This window comes from Pollicipes pollicipes, unplaced genomic scaffold (genome assembly GCF_011947565.3).
Source record: "Pollicipes pollicipes isolate AB1234 unplaced genomic scaffold, Ppol_2.1 Scaffold_7255;HRSCAF=8741_pilon_pilon_pilon, whole genome shotgun sequence".
Classification (NCBI taxonomy): Eukaryota; Metazoa; Arthropoda; class Thecostraca; order Pollicipedomorpha; family Pollicipedidae; genus Pollicipes; species Pollicipes pollicipes.
The window spans coordinates 133553-150631 of NW_023597050.1; the positions used below are offsets into that span (position 1 = coordinate 133553).

General features: G+C 58.3%; 1 protein-coding gene across 1 annotated transcript; it reads left to right on the forward strand.

Moving 5' to 3' along the window:
- The first annotated feature begins 1895 nt into the window (after positions 1-1895).
- Positions 1896-15767, forward strand: LOC119111004 (uncharacterized). Its single transcript, XM_037234823.1, has 6 exons — positions 1896-2132; positions 2574-2633; positions 9300-9457; positions 14133-14262; positions 14698-15279; positions 15561-15767. Exons 2-6 carry the CDS (start codon positions 2583-2585, stop codon positions 15765-15767), a joined length of 1128 nt encoding a protein of 375 aa, XP_037090718.1. The 5' UTR covers positions 1896-2132; positions 2574-2582.
- The last annotated feature ends 1312 nt before the right edge of the window (positions 15768-17079 follow it).

The following is a 17079-nucleotide window of genomic DNA, read 5'->3' on the forward strand; positions in this document are numbered from 1 at the left end:
ATTCCAAACCTTGTATGACCATGGGGACTAGTATGCTTCTATTCAGTACGGCACGTTCGTCTTAGGCCATGAGCAGTTTCCCGAATTAAAGATGGGTGCAATTAGGTATGACAGGTTTTCTTCAAATATGGTACTGACACCGTCGTTATGAATGTGCTTATATAGCCAGCCAGCCATGCCTGGCTCTGTGCTAGCACCAGCACTAACTTGCAATGTTTTGCACATTTTACAACTATTTCCAAGCACTGGAAACTGACAGCCAGAGCTGCTTCACGTGCAGAGCGCAGCCGATGCTGGGTGTGTACTTGCTGCCGTCCCACAATCCCGTGATTCCGTCATCCCGTTCCGTGATTCCGATGTAATGCGCATTTCGGTTATAAATATTCTTCGATCGCCGGGATCGATTGTCAAGATTTTTGAGAGATTTGTCCCCGTTTGAACCAAGTCCTTGCAAGTAATCCACATCCACTGTTGACCACGGTTCCAACATGCCGACTGGATGTATCTGACGCTGGCAGATGTGTCCAACCATATCAAGCTCGCCATGCCTTTCGCTGCGCTTTGCGAAGTGCTAGTGTTTTTGGTCAGTCCCATGCTTCTTTCTTTTATGTTTTGTTTTACTCTGATCTTATGAAGTGCTTGTGGTAAAATCGGACGCCTTTCTATGCATATCTTGCCATGTAGACATTAAAGTCACCATACACGCGTTCCAAACTGTGGAATAGTTAAACTCAACTTGTAATCAGTAAACCATTGCATTCCCTCGGATTTTAATGTGTCGTAAATGGTCTCGCGGCAGCCACCGCGTTAATTTTTGCCACTTTGGTGAATAGAAAGTGGTGAGGTGCCTCGCGTCCACTGCGTTTGCACGCACTGTTTCGTAAGACGACTCACCGGCCTCTGTGCCAGGGGATTGCAACAAATAGCGGCATGACAGTGCAGGCAGCAGGGATCGGAGCGGCGAGTGGCGTCATGCGTCACATTCATCCAAATGTCACTCCCCGGGGTCATCTCTTGTGGATAGACCGGCGCTCCGAACAGAGCCAAATGTCACGCCCCGGGGTCATCTCTGGTGGATAGGCCGGCGCTCCGAACAGAGCCAAATGTCACGCCCCGGGGTCATCTCTCGTGGATAGGCCGGCGCTCCGAACAGAGCCAAATGTCACGCCCCGGGGCCATCTCTCGTGGATAGGCAGCGCTCCGAGCAGAGCCAAATGTAGCGCCCCGGGGCCATCTCTGGTGGATAGGCCAGCGCTCCGAACAGAGCCAAATGTAACGCCCCGGGGCCATCTCTGGTGGATAGGCCAGCGCTCCGAGCAGAGCCAAATGTAACGCTCCGGGGCCATCTCTCGTGGATAGGCAGCGCTCCGAGCAGAGCCAAATGTAGCGCCCCGGGGCCATCTCTGGTGGATAGGCCAGCGCTCCGAACAGAGCCAAATGTAACGCCCCGGGGCCATCTCTGGTGGATAGGCCAGCGCTCCGAGCAGAGCCAAATGTAGCGCCCCGGGGTCATCTCTGGTGGATAGGCCAGCGCTCCGAGCAGAGCCAAATGTCACGCCCCGGGGCCATCTCTGGTGGATAGGCCAGCGCTCCGAGCAGAGCCAAATGTAACGCCCCGGGGTCATTTCTCGTGGATAGGCAGCGCTCCGAACAGAGCCAAATGTAGCGCCCCGCAGCCATCTCTTGCGGACAGCTCACCGCTCCGAGCAGAGCCGGGATCATCGCGAGCCGTCCTCCGATGCTCCAGGTGGCGCCCTCTCGCCGGTGGGCTCGTCGTCCCGTCAACAGCGCGCCGTCGCCGCCCCGCGCCGCCTCCGATTGGCCGGCGGCGGCGGCGCCCGCGGCCCAGGTTATAAGTACGCCGGCGGACGGGCTCTGGTGTCTGTGCCGTTTGCCTCCCGTCCAGGTCGCCGGGAAGGAGCGGGCGTGGTCAGGGACGGAGCTGGGACGCAGAGGGAGCAGCGGGAGGTTCGGGACGGCAGCGCGGTCTGCAGAGTGAGGTACGCTGCCAGCGAGCGAGCAGCGTGGGGGACAGCGCCAGGACCCGCACCCAGCGCCGTCGACACCGACACCTGCCGGCTCCAGCCACCCACGGCTGGGCTGATCCCAGCGGCTCCTGGACCTCAGACTAGGTGAGGGTTAGCTCCGAATGCACCGTCGATGGCGGGATGGCTGCATACAGCAGCTGTGAGGGCGCGCGGTGACGGCTGGGTTCGTGTGGGTACAGCGCCAGCGGACATGAGCGACGATAAAATGTGTTACTGTCCATTCCATGCAGCAAACCACAACGGGCTCAAAGACTCCAGTAAACGACACCGAGATGCAACTTAAAACGCCTGGCTGGGTGTGACCAGAACAGCCAGTGGCCTATCCCTTATGCGGTGGTGGACACACGGCGTGTACCCTCGCGTGACAACGTGCCCCCCCCCCCCTGAATTTAGCCGGTTCGTCCAGTGGACTTGATGTTGTTTGTGATTCCTTCTAACCAGTATCATCATCGGATGGGCTTGCTATTAGGTATTTTACCTCTATGATGTCGTATTGTATATTTATCTGCGTGTTGTGGTTTCCAGCTAAACGTCATGACGAGGCTGGGCCTGCGTTGGACACTGCTGGTGGCTGTCTTCATCAAGGTCAGTGCAAGGACATCAAATCGCCATTGAAACACTTGATAACCATGACTGTGTCCCTGTGCAATGTCTGGTGCTTAACCTCAAAGAAATGCGATCAATGCTTTAGTTGTAGAGTACGATTGGTATTAAATAGGTAACAGGAACCCAAGAGCATCGAAAGTTCCCTTCGCATACGTCCCAGTGTTGAGAGGTCTTTAAGAAACTTGATACCTGAATTGACGCACTATATGCCGAAAAAACAACATACAGTCGGAACAATGTAGGTACACTTTTACTGACGGGCACATGCAAGATAAAGTCATCAGACATACAACAGAAAATACAGATGTGCGATAACGCAGCGACGACACTATTATACATACTTTAATTTAAAGGCGTGAAGAAGGTTCCAGACTAAGCTTTCAGGATTTAAGCACCGCTTTTTCCTTCCTGCTGTGTTCGCATCATGAAGACCCTGCTCATATAAGTCAGGGCTGGCTAATTTGCCTTTGCCCAGGGTGTTTACATCAAGGAGTAGTGTGCATTGCTCGGTCCCAGTCGAAAACAACGCATGACAAGTGTCTGAGCGGCTGCTTCACACGCGAGATCTGAGGCCGCGTGGTAAACGTCTCCCGGCAATGTAATTGTGTGACTCACGTGTGAAAGTGAAGTGTTTTCTAAACTCAAATTGGTTGTAATTTTCAAGGCAACGTCATTCGAGTTCAGCGAGGCGGGAAAGTTTTGAATCACGGAGATTAACGTATTCTTCCGTTTTGAGACTTTCTCGCTTACCACGTTTTTCGTAAAGCACACGTTTTCCTAAGATGCAAGTTCACCCCATTTAACCACGTGGAAATTTTCTCCCAAAATTGGCATGGTAGCGGTGGTGTATGGCCCGGCAGGCGGTACACCAATAGCATTGCGGTACTTCAAGTACACACTAGTGCTGGCATTTAATGTCAGTTGAGCCACTTTGTAAGCAAAAGGACTGACCGGGGGAAACAGCCGGGATTACTCTTAGCAGCCTTTTTTTAACCCATCCATATCGGTAGCCAACCATTTCAGTGATATAAGTGCCACGGTGACCGAAATGAGATTTGTTAGTGTTTGTTCCAGCGCTTGCTTGTTACCGCTAACTGGTTATCAACTTAAACAGCACAGTGCGACGTGTAGAAAACTTGGAAAACGTTCCACGCGTATGTGCGTACCTAAGCTGAATTATAGCGCATCCAGGCGCACAGCTTCGGTAGTCCAATAATTGTTGTGAGAAAGAAATCAGCGGCGCGGGCAATTGACGCGTGGTGATGTAGCACGTGTATACGCTGTCAGACGAACCACCGGCAACCTCTCCCCCCCCCCCCACACACACACAAACACAGAGACAGATAGAGATACAGACACGCGGTGGCGGAGACACCGTGCGGAAAAGCGGCAGTGCCGGCGGCATACTGCCATGGATGGTTAAATAACGCAAAAAAACCTGCATTTGGGAACAGACTCAATCGCGCCTCATGTTACAATGTAGCTGAAAGCACAGCAGAAAGCTCACTAAAAGAAACCATAAAAACAGCGAGCACCTTTGCGTTTTTGCTGTTGTTTTTAGAAAACTTGCTGTATGCCCCACCCACGCATTTTATGAATGCAACGCTCATGCGTGCTTGCAGCCCAGGGTGCAGGAAAGAGATCCTCCTCTACTTAAAGAAGGTGACGTCCCGGATCAGCACAACCGGTACCGAAATGTGCGTTACGTTCACTAGGGGAACGCGGCAGGGGGCACAGAACGCGCCACGCGCTGCCGTGGGCAGGGGACAGACGCACCGCGCTCTGCCGTGGGCAGGGGACAGACGCACCGCGCTCTGTCATGGGCAGCGTGCCGTGGGCAGCAGACAGACGCGCCGCGCTCTGCCGTGGGCAGGGGACAGACGCACCGCGCTCTGCCGTGGGCAGGGGACAGGCGCACCGCGCTCTGTCGTGGGCAGGGGACAGACGCACCGCGCTCTGTCGTGGGCAGCGGACAGACGCACCGCGCTCCGCCGTGGGCAGGGACAGACGCGCCACGCTCTGCCGTGGGCAGCGGACAGACGCACCGCGCTCCGCCGTGGGCAGGGGACAGACGCGCCGCGCTCTGCCGTGGGCAGCAGACAGACGCGCCACGCTCTGCCGTGGGCAGGGGACAGACGCACCGCTGTCATCAGCGTCTGCAACGGCGGTTTCCCTCTGACCATTAGCAGCGCGGCGCACATGTGCGGCGCGTCTACCTGCGCTGACACATGGCGGCGAGCAGACCCGGGGACAAGTGAAACCGCTCCAGACCGGCCATATGCTCCCGTTCCACTCTCGGTTTCGGACGTTTCCCCGGTCTGGGCGGGTGTCATCGCAGCGCGTGCGGCCAGTGCGAGCGTTTCGCTCGGCGGGGCGCGACGCCAAGTGGAACGAACATCTGCAGTTACTCAGCCGTTAGGTAATGGCCCGTAATCGGGTAATATTGGTCAGGTGGGTGGGAATCTGCACTGGATGGCTGACCGGTGCCTGAATTACAGATGGTGTGGCCTTGTGTGATAATCTGATAACATGAATTATGTAATTCACACTCTTCAAAGAAACCGAAACTGATAAAAATCATCGCCCAGTTCATCACTCATAGCCTGTTGAGTCAGGCACTCAGCTGCCACTGGATGTGACACTTTGAGCTTGGCATTCTTAATTTTCTCAGGGCATATATACATATATATATATATATATATATATATATATATATATATATGCAAGTTCCATTTGTCATTGTGTATCTCACAGCCAGAATCTTGAGGTTCTCATCCTCTTACCTTAATAATCGTGTTCTACAGCCTATCTTTGTTCCATCCCATAATTATCGAGAACGAGCCATTTTCGCAGCGGTCTGCAGAGCTGCCGTGATGAGGTTATCGCCATCGTAGTCTATGGTTTGCCCATAGGATCTGTGACAAAAGTTTAAACTTTGGACCAGTATCCCAGAATTAGGAGCGCATATGTCGCGCGTGTCCACACAAATGACCAAAAACAATTAATCTGAGGTCAAATCCCCCCAAAACGTCATTCACCGAAGACATGTGACTGTCAGCCGACCCGTGATAGAGCATTGTGCTGAGTAGCTCTCTCCTCTTCGTTAACATGTACCGAGTTGATTCCTGGGCCGCCAAGAAGGGTATCTATATCGCTAGTTGAAGAACTGCACCAGCGCAACAATTGCATCGTTGTTTGCCAATGTAGAGGAACGTTCCAAAGCAATTCTATAAGCTTCACCCGTGATTAAAATGTTAACTTAAGCAACGCGCATGCCGACACCGAATGCCTTTCATTATAATGCCGAGATGCTTACAGTGGGGGCGTTCCATATATCTCACCACAAGGTGGTTACCGAGGGAGCAGTTTGTTATTGCTGTCTTTTTTCAGCAGCTGGTACGCATGCGCTGGGATCGGGGGTCATTTTTCCACAGGATCCGATTGGCCCACGGTATTTCGCCTGATTGCCTTGACCTGAACAGCATTGTAGCGTCTGGAGCAATGGGTGACATAACTGGAGCAAACTGTATTCTTCGGCACTCGTTATTTGCACCTGGTCCTGGAAACCCGCGCCAGGGACGCAGAGCGCGCCATTTTCGCAACGGAAGCGCGGGCTAACACCATCGAGAGTGAATCCGATTTCTTAACACCCTCGACAGCGCTGCTGCTCCGGAAACTACAGATGTTGTCCACTAGCGAATCCCGGAAAGTGAAAGCGTGGGGCTGACAACAGAGTCACGGACCGTGTCGTTCCGCCGGCTACCGAGCCGGGCGCGGGATGCGTCACTATTATGGCGCGACCACGGACCGGGACGGCGCCACAAATGCTCGGCTCGGACGCCTCCGAGGCGGGCAGTGGTCACGCGCCTCGGTGGCGCCGTCTGGATGGCGTGCCCGTGTTATCGTTCTCTGGTCCATGTCAGCAAGCCTGGAGACGGCGGGTTGGTGGGCATTGGACGGTGGGCTGACGCTGATAGCTGATAGTAAAACGATGAACGGATTTAAGTTCTTTATGGGATGTGGGGATGGGCCCCGAGTTAGATGCATTCGTCCGGTGCTAGGAAAAGGGTGAGTGGTGATCTGAACTGTCGTAATCAGGTTTTTAAGTGTGGAACTACGGCGGGAACTCCTGCAGATTTAAGCGAGAAGCGCCGCAGTCCACAACACTTGAGACATTCTAAGGCAATCTTTTTGCCATCGGTGTATTCATTCCTCCCTGAGGGCAAATCGAACCGCGAGGTCCTCCTCCCCGAAGCAAACAGCAAAACCCAGTTCCATAAGTCGTTCGCTTTTTTGTAACTCTTATTCTAATCGGGGCCATATACGCGATTGGTATGTCCGGAGAAGTGTTTTGCTCCGTGATTGTGTTCGGGCAATACATATTAAATCACAGAATAGATCTGTCGCTATCTCACGCGTGCGTAAACACCCCTTGCCGGTAGAGACATCACCCTTTCGTTTGGCTGCTATGGCATATATTCAGGCTCATCGCAAATACGATGCATGACAGTGCATGTGGCGACATCCTCTCGCAGCCAGCGTCTGCTTGTGGCGCTGCCTGCAAGGTTGCAGTTCTTGAATTGCAGACAAGCTCTGGCTACATGCACTGGCCGCCCGATGACACCCTCATATTCCCTCAGGGCAAATTTTCCCGCGGTTGAAAGCACCCGTCCTGATGCCACGCAATTATTTGCGTCCCACCACTGGAGTCAAGAAAGGAAACATGGCTATGCTTTGATTAATATTTAAGCCGGGCAACATCGCAGGTTAAGGAAATGGATCGAATAACGCTTCAGCGACAAAAGTGACGCATTCTTCTCTACTTGAAGTGATTCAGGCCCACAATTAGAGTAATTTTTCACCGTCAAGTAGCCATCAGAAGCGATTTGCTTCCTTCATAAATTTCATCACCGCAGGTATTTTCGTTTATCGTCCAGAGTGAAAACGGCCTAGCATCTGCCCGGCGCTCTCCGTCACTAACGATGTTTGAACTGCAGTTGATTACGACCAAATTCGAGTGGTGAGATTCACAGCTGTTTGGTCGAGCCATGGCTCTGAAAGATGATCTGACTCCATCATTAGTTTCACTGTAAGCCAAATGGGAATTCAAAACGGCGCGGCCCGGACCGCCACTAATCCGCCTGCTCCATACGTCTACTTTATAGGATTCACCTGGAGTGGGGGATCACTGCGTTGCGTGCAGAATGCGGTGCCATTCTCTAGGACAGGCATTGCCAACCGGGGAAAGCTCCCAATGAGGGGAGTACAATTGCATCAGGGAGGGGATGCGACGTAGCTGAATCATGTCTGAATCAAGACAGATAACCGTACGGCTGTCGCACATTCACGGACTGAATGGTAATGCATGAATGGATCACGTGCACTGTCACGCGCTTTATGAATTGAGCCGAGAATGTCTGCGTGGTGGACTAAAACAGGGCAATGTTTCCACTGACATAGAGGGCGCAAACGCGAGCAAGATGTCGAAAGCTTAATTCTATGTTTTGATTTGTGTTTCACTAATATAATCGCCGTGTAGAAAACTTTACTGAACCTGTCTGCTGCTTACATGAACCTGCTCCCAACAAGAAGTAGGAAAACGCATGGTCTATGTTGAATTTATCAGATTTTGATAACAATATTGTTAATAACGTTGTCATTTTGAACTTTTAGATTTGTATGTTTCATATACAATTGCTTGTCTGCGTCTCATCACCTTTATTCCAACAATATTACTTCTGCTGGTCTGCTTCCATTCAATGATGCGCGGACATCTGGTACAGGCAGTAGGGGACAAACCCTTGTCAACCGAGACCGCCCGCCGGCGGCCTCTGACACGGGCAGTGAGGGACGAACCCTCGCCAACCGAGACCGCTCGCCGGCGGCATCTGACACGGGCAGTGAGGGACGGACCCTCGCCAACCGAGACCGCTCGCCGGCGGCATCTGACACGGGCAGTGAGGGATGGACCCTCGTCAACCGAGACCGCTCACCGGCGGCATCTGGCAAAGGCAGTGAGGGACGAACCCTCGCCAACTGAAACTGCTCGCCGGCGGCATCTGACACGGGCAGTGAGGGACGAACCCTCGCCAACCGAGACCGCTCACCGGCGGCATCTGGCAAAGGCGGTGAGGGACGAACCCTCGCCAACTGAGACTGCTCGCCGGCGGTATCTGACAGGGGCGGTGAGGGGCGAACCCTCGCCAACCGAGACCGCTCGCCGGCGGCAGATTTCCCTTTCTTCGAGGGCGGCCCTGCTGACAGGCGCAGGCGACAGCCGGTGGAGCGCCAGAGGAAAACGGCGCGCCCGGCGGGGCGGCCGGCGGCCGGCCACGCCCGCACCCGATCCGCCAGCCATCCCTCACACATCTGCCAGCGGTGACACGGGCGTCTCCCCTGAGTGGCTCCTCCCCAACCGCCCCGGCCAGCAGCAGGGGCGGGGAGGGAGAGAGTGACAGGAGCGCCGGGAGAGAGCGGGGCAGACACAAGGAGCGGGAGAGCGTCTGTCTGGAACAGGCACACGTTACGTCGCAAGGAGAACAAACACGGTAGAGGGAGAAGACAGAGCGCAGAGATGATCTAATTGACTGCTATGTTAAGCTGTCGGAGTCAGGCGGGGTGGTGACGGCGCCGCCGGGCCGGCAGGCGGTGGCGGCGCAGCGCGCCGACGACCAGAGCGGACCAACCGTGACGGACATCGACGTCCAGTGCGAGCGAACCGGCATGCGCGTGGAGATTCAGTTCTCGGAGCGGTTCGACGGCATCATCTTCAGCAAAGGCCACTTCGCCGACCCCAGCTGCAGGTGAGGTCTGCCGGCAGGTGTTACGGATGTAAATGTCACTGTGTTGACGGTGAGGCATAGACATGTGCCAATGCGGGGTGCGAGGTGTAAGTTTCAGTTCCACAGCTTGTCGCGCTCAAGTTGTCTCAAATGCATCATCAGTTTACTGCTCATGTTTAAGACGGTATTTTATAACAGTTATAGCTGGGGATCGACATTGCTCACGCGCCGCCAGCTTACTGCACACATCTATCATGCCCTGCATCGTGTTTGTAGTCGTGCAGCAGTGTTTTGCGTGGATGACGGATGTGCATGCAGCGTGCTATAACTGATATGGCTTCGTTTAGTCCGTCCTGTGCTGGGGACTGGGTTACGCTCGTGACTAACCACTGGCCAGACCGACACGGACCCAGACGACAGGCCCGGCTGCGCTCTCAGATACGCTAACACGGCCGCAAGGTGCGACTGCCGCTTGGACGCCAAAAGGGACGACGGTGGCGGTCGACGACGGTACCTCACAACGACTGGTGGGCCTGTCGCGTCACCGGTGACCTGACCTGACCTGACCTGACCGCACCGATGCCTGCGGCGGGACCGCAGTGTGACGCAGAACACGGACAAATGCAGGGTCGGAAATGGCAGCCGTATCTTAGGGATATCTAAACATTTTTGGCGATAAACCTGAAAAGCTTTTTTCCTTGCTGCATGGTATATTTAGTTAGGTTGTCATTTCTGAAACCCCTGGGACAGAATCACCGGGTCACCTGGTCACGGTAAGAAATGGCAGCGGGTAAGCAAGGTCCGACCCATACCCGTCAGATTTTGGGTCTTTATCAGTCAAGAGGCTGGAAACATTGCTGGAATAATAAGTCATCAGTGTTTTCTACAACAGGTCGAAGCGATCTTCGGGATAAACTTAATAGCTATGCGTGATAGAAAGATAGAATATATGTACAGTTTATCTTTGGAGTTCATGACTCACAACAATGTTTAAAAGAGAGTGATTCCAACTTAACTCGTCGAAAATTTGACTGACTTCCACTCCGCCTGCGGTCAAGCACAGGTCCAGTTTCGACAGTGCCAGTTCCGCACGTTATTTTGAGCACCAATCGCAATTATCGGGGTGAGGAGTAAACCCTCGGCTCCCCGAAATCGCGCCGTACGACAGCTTTCTGTTGTCACCAACCACGGCCAGTGCTGAAGAAACCGAAATCGCTGAGCCTTTCAGAAGGTGTAACAGATAAACGGCGATTCGTTGGGAACATGTGGCCACTGTGCTTGCCAGACGGAGCCAGCCTGTCCTCACCCTGTTCTCCATCACGAACATCCGATCCCAGCACCGCATGAAACGGTCCCTATAGTTCCCCAATATGCTCGAGTCACGGTCGAATGCTCTCAGCATGTCGAAAAATACTCACTGAGCACGGAGTGAAAACTACACTTTCCGCCGAATTTGTCCCCGATCGCCCCTGCTTTGAGTCACATTCACGGTCTCGCAGACTTTCACACACGACGGTGCCGGACCTCCTAACCTCGCATCAATTGCTGTCAAGAAACGGCATTCAGACAATCATCCTAGGGCTACGCTCGCTAGCCACAATACGCGTCTTTGACAAACATCATGCCAGTCAGGATGCTCGTGACTTAGACCAAGTCTACGCCGCACAAAGTAGTGACAGAATCTATCCGACAAACAACACCTCCTGACAACAACCATTCGAGCCCAATGACACCCGACACGGCCGACGGCCACCGACGCCAATCCCGCCGACCTCCGCCCTGACCTGCCCTGACCCGTCCTGACCCCGGCTCTCGTTTGGCAGGTACGCGCGCGGCGCGGGCGGCGGCTCGCGCCTGCTGACCTTCACCGTGCCAATGGCAAGCTGCGGCACGCTGGTGCAGGACGGCACCGTCTTCAGCAACACGATCGTGCTGCAGAACGACGCGACCATTCAGGAGGCGTGGGATGTGGCGCGCACAATCACCTGCGACTGGCAGCAGGCGCAGATGCGCAAGACGGTCACCTTCTCGCCGCTGCCCGTGGCCGGCATGAAGGCCGAGGAGGTCCGCTTCGCCGCCAACGAGTCGGTCAGCTGCGGCATGGACGTGCAGGTGGGCCGCTGGCCTGACTCGGCCGGCGTCACGGAGACGGTGCGTGTGGGCGCCGACCTCTCGCTGCTCATGTTCGCCGAGGACCCCGATGGCCGGCTGGACCTGCGCGTTGGCGAGTGCCGCGCCTACAGCAGCGCCGACTTCGCCTCCGCAAGCAGCGTGCAGCTGACGGACGCCGCCGGCTGCGTGCTCAAGCGCAAGCTGATGACGGAGCTGCAGGTGACGCGGCGCAACATCGACGGGCGCGGCCGCGTCATCGCCTTCAGCTACATCTCCGCTTTCAAGTTCCCGGACGTGCTCGAGGTGCATTTCAGCTGCGACGTTGAGGTCTGCAAGGGCCTGTGCCCGGAGTCGTGCGTGCGGCGCGACGCGTCGGTGGCGGCGGCGTCGCAGCGGCCGGTCACTGTGCGGCCGACGCGGCGGCGGACGGTGCGGCCGACTCGCCGGCCGGCGCCGCGGCCCACCGTCAGGCGTACCGCCACCGCCACACGCACGACAACGCGCCGCACGACGACGACCACCACCAGGGTCACGACAACGACGACGGCAACGACGACGGCGACGACGAGGGCGGCGACGACGAGGGCGGCGGCGACCGGGACGAGGCAGAGCCAGACGGTGGCCAGCGGAGGCGCGACCGTGGAGCCGCCGCGCGACTACCCCAGCTACAACAGCGGCGTTAGGGCCCAGGCCAACTACCCCAGCTACAACGACGCTACCGGCGGCGTGCTGCGCGACTACCCCAGCTACAACGCGCTGGACGAAGGCCGCGTGCGCACCGACACGATCCTCAGCCAGCTGGCCAACATCGAACTGGGCCGTCTACCGTCGCGGTCCCGGCTAGCGCCGGCCGCCGGCCGCGTCACGCCGGCAGCACGGCCGACGGCGGCCGGCGTCCTATCCGCGGCCGCCCCGGCCGCCGTCACCAGCGCCGCCCCGCGGTCGGCCGTGCAACTGGCGCGCCGGCCGGCCGGCGGCGCCGAGCGCGCCACGCCAGATGGCGCCAAAGTGGTGCGGACGCCGTTTGGGACGGTCACGGTGCCCGCCTCGCTGCTGCCGACCGCCACGGCGGCGGTGACGGTCCGCGTGGGCGCCGCCGCAGGCAGCACGCAGAACGCGCCGGCCGCTGCCGCCGCCTCGCCGGTCACCGCCGCTTCCTCGCCGTTCGGTGCCCCCTCCCTGACGCCCATCACATACCGGCCGTCGACGCCCGCGCCGGCGCCGGCCGCCAATTTCATCTCGTTCGAATCTGGCGCTGCCGCCGGCGCCGCCACGCGCGTCAACGAGGTCGTCACCGATCCGCCCGGCGCCACCCCCATCCCCATATTCCTCGTGCCGTCCAAGCGCACCAAGGGTCGGTTGGGGGGCCGCAAGCGGCGCCTGCGCGGCGGCCGCGGTCGCTTCAACCGCGGCCGGCGCGCGCTGCCGCCGCCGGCCGAGATCCAGCCGGTTCGGCTGTCTCGCCAGGTGTACGTAGCTACGCAGGACGAGTTGCCGACGCGGCCGCCGGCCGTCCAGCAGCCGGCCGCCGCTGTCTGTCTCTCGGTGGGCACGTTCGCGGCCAGCTTGCTGGCGCTCAGCGCCGCCGTCATGCTCGGTCTGTGCGTGGCGGCCGCCGGCTGCGCGCGCCGCCGCCGCGACCGCGTCGCGCGCCCCCTGTCGCCGCGCGAGAAACTGTACCGGCGCCGGTGATGGGACGGCAGCCGGCGAGGGAATGAGACGTGTCTTTCATAGCTGTTTGTTGGTTGCAGTTTCGGCGGGTATCGAGAGGCAAGCGTAGTGAGGTGACCTTTAGTCCACGTCAGCCAGCCTGTCATCTACCATTAAGTGTGAAGACACGACTATCCTGCGCTCGTCTACGATTTTATTTATTTTTGACTCCGTAGGTAATGATGCGGTTCATTACGTCAAGACTCTACGATGGGTTATCATGAACCGTTATTAATTTGAGCACTGCAAACTGGCCTTCATCCAGCAGGATTTCTGATATGAGGAAGGGAAACGTGTTATGTAGTATGTAAATACAACCATTGGTAATAGCTACAAACATGGAACTGTTCCCAAGCATGATAAATGCATGTCATTTCGTAGGCTTTTTAGTTTTCGGTTGCATTCATCGGTTAAACATTGCGGACGGCGAGTGGCACAACCAGGTAAGAATATAATTGTCTCCAAATCGCTCCAACATATGGGCACCCATCTTGGCCCTTCCCGATTAGCTGAATAGTACCACACACGTGCATTTGTTCCCTCCTTATCGGAGCGATGAAAAGCTTTGGTGGCCTTTCCAGATTATCTCTGTAGATGCCGTCATGCAAGGTTTAGTTACTCCTTGCCTTGGAGATGGAGCACCGAACTACAATAGAGAAGCATGCAAACGGCTGCTGCTGTCAGTGTGGACTGTAGAGTGCCGCATGCGAAACCTATCCTCTTGGAATCTAACCCCAAATGTAGTCCAGACTTCACAATCAGCTTTGTAGTCACCTAATCTAGCCACTTACAACTGATCACCTGCCGCCGGCGTCACCATAGCCTCCACAGCCCCGCTGGTCGGCCCGCTCCACTGACCAGCCCCGCCCCCCAGGTACGTGCCGTTCCAGAGCGGTGACACCAGCTACACGTTCGAGATTCCGATGACCGGCTGTGGCTCGCGGGCCATCACGGACGACGGCCGTATGGGCTTCGAGAACACCATGATCATCCAGTCGGAAGAGGTGAGTGAAATGCACGCGATACATATGCGTTTGTTGCCATCGCGCCACAGTCTGCCGCAGCCGCAGAATCATGTGCTGTCCGATGAAGTTGTGCCCGATGTTCTGTCGATGGGTTGACGCGATTTCAAGAAAAAAATTATTACTGAGGCGTGATTCAGCCATGTCAGACATACCTAAATGGAATAAACCCTGGAGCATGGCACCAAGGGTCTACTGAAAATTAAACTGTTGCTCATTTTATTTCCACGTGTCCAGTCGCAATACAGCTACCAGGTCCCTATTTGTGTCCACCGAATTGTTCCCGTAACGCAGTGTCGTTCAACATGCGTTATTTCATGAAGTGCATCATCGAGAGACGCTCTCATCGCCCGATACTTCGCGCACCGCCGCCGTGCGGCCGGTCGCCGCGTCACCGTTTCCTCCGCGTCCCGCCAGGTGGTGCAGGAGCAGTGGGACTCGGCGCGGCGGCTCAGCTGCGATTGGCCGGACCGGGTCGAGAAGCTGGTCACCTTCAGGCCGATCGCTGTCCAGATGCTGGACGCCACCGAGGCGCGCTTCGCCGGCGATGACGTCACCTGCTGGATGGACATCCAGCTGGGGCGCGGTCCGTTCGCAGAGTCGGTGGACGGGATCGTGCGCATCGGCGACGAGCTGACGGTGGTGCTGATGGCGCAGGCCGCCGCCGGACAGATGGACATGGCCGTCAAAAACTGCTACGCCTACGACGGCGAGAACATCAGCGATCCGCGCACCACCGTCCTGCAGCTGACCGACGACAACGGCTGCCTGCTCAAGCCCAAGCTGATGGGCTACTTCCGCAAGACGCGACAAACGGGCAGCACCGGCGCCGACATCCTCGCCTTCGCGCGCATGAACGCCTTCAAGTTCCCCGATCGCATGGACGTGTACCTGGCGTGTGAGGTCGAGTTCTGCAAGGGCCGCTGCGAGCAGGGCTGCGACAGCGACGACGCGCCGCGCGGCTTCCAGGAGGACGGCGACCGGGGGGAGGAGGACGAGGCCGAGGAGGAGCGCAGCCAGCCGCTCCGGCTGCCCGAGCCGCAGCCGGAGCCGCACAGCTTCGCGGCGCTCCGCATGAGCGGCCGCCGCCCGATGATGCCGACGCTGCCGACGCGGCGCCGCTCGACGACGACGACGCGCTCGTTGGAGCCGCCGCCGATGGGCGAGCGGCTGCCGACGCCGGCCGCGATGACGGCGCTCGACCGCGTTAAGGAGATGATGGCGCGCGTGCGGGCCACGACCGGCGCGACCTCCTCCGATGCGACCACCGCCGGAGCCAGCAGCGGAATCACCGCTGGGACCTCTGGAACCACCGGCGGGACTACCGGCGGAACCAACGGCCAGACCACCGGCGGAACCACTGCGGGGACCACCGCCGGGACCACCGGTGGAACCACCGGCGGGACTACCGGTGGGACCACCGGCGGGAGCAACGGCCAGACCACCGGCGGGACCACCGGCGGAACCACCGGTACCTCGGCGCCTGAGGACGTGCCGATGGACCGCACGACCGTGACGCCCGGCCACACGCTGCTGCGCCTCTCGTCCCTCCCGCCTGCTGCGTCCGCCGCGCCGGCGGCGTTGAACATGCCACCGGCCATGACGACCGCGATGCCGGCCGAGTCCGCGACTTCTCCGCGGTCCACCACGAGTCAGATGACGCTCATGTTTCCGGGCGTGACGGCGACGGCGGCGACGGTGGCGGCGGCGATGGCGGCGGCGACGATGACGCCGTCGGCGGACTCGCTGATGACGCTGATGCGCGATCCCAGCATCAAAGAGATCATGGCTGACAAGGAGTTTATGGCCGAGATGCGACAGACCATGCGCAACCCGCAGGCGGTCGACGCGATGCTGCGGACGGGCGAGGTCACCCCCGACATGGTGGCGCTCTTCCAGATCCAGGAGGTGTGCCCCGAGGCCGGCGGCGACCCCATCTGCAGCATGATCGAAGCCATGACCGGCGCGCAGGCGGCGACGGCGCCGGCGGCCGAGACGACTACGGCGCGCGAGGCACCCGACACCCGCGGGATGACCTTCTTCGCGCCGGAGCCGCGCGCCGACGCCGGCCCGCCGCCGCCGATGGTCGGCCCCACCACGCTGCCGCAGCCGCGCTCCGTCCAGGACATCTTGGCACGGCTGCGTGAGCCGACCAGGGCGGCGCCGCGCGCCGGGCGGCCCTGCGCCATGGACGACTCCGCCTGCGCCATGGACGACATCCGAAACGAGTTCTCGACCATGCGCTCGGCAGGCAGCAGCCGCAGCCTGTTCAGCGTGTCGTACGCGCCCAGCGGCAAGTTCGGCGCGCGCCTCGGCCGACGCCAGCGCTCCAAGCGGCGCGTGACGGAGGCGCGCAGCCTGACGCTGAGTATGGCGCGTCGCTTCCGGGTCGTGTCGCCGGACGACCTGTCGTTCTCGGTGGGCGCGCAGGCGCGCCGGCAGCCGGAAGCGACGGCCGGCACGGTCTGCTTGCCGCGGCTGGGCCTGGCGCTGGTCCTGCTGCTGCTGGTGCTGCTGCTGGTCAGCGCGCTGCTGGCCGCCGGCGGCCTGTACCTCCGCCTCAGCCGGTACCGCAACGGTGCGCGCGCCGCCCGCAGCGCCGCAGAGAACATGTACTCGGAGTATGTGTATAAGTGAGGAGGACGGGGTGAAGCCGGGGGACGGGGCTCGCATTCGGCGCGAAACCCCGCCCGGATGTTCTCGCAGGTTCGTCTCGGTCGACACCGTGGGATGGGAAGACGTCCAATGCATCTTAGAAATGCTGAGTTGGCGTGAGCTTGCTTTGTCATGTGTGTATGC

What these genes read in the sequence shown, in the direction of transcription:
- LOC119111004 (XM_037234823.1), top strand. Translation starts at nt 2,583, where the DNA reads ATGACGAGGCTGGGCCTGCGTTGGACACTGCTGGTGGCTGTCTTCATC. An exon ending in TGGTGGCTGTCTTCATCAAG is followed by an intron (nt 2,634 to 9,299) that starts GTCAGTGCAAGG and finishes CCGGGCCGGCAG; the next exon opens with GCGGTGGCGGCGCAGCGCGC. An exon ending in TTCGCCGACCCCAGCTGCAG is followed by an intron (nt 9,458 to 14,132) that starts GTGAGGTCTGCC and finishes CCCGCCCCCCAG; the next exon opens with GTACGTGCCGTTCCAGAGCG.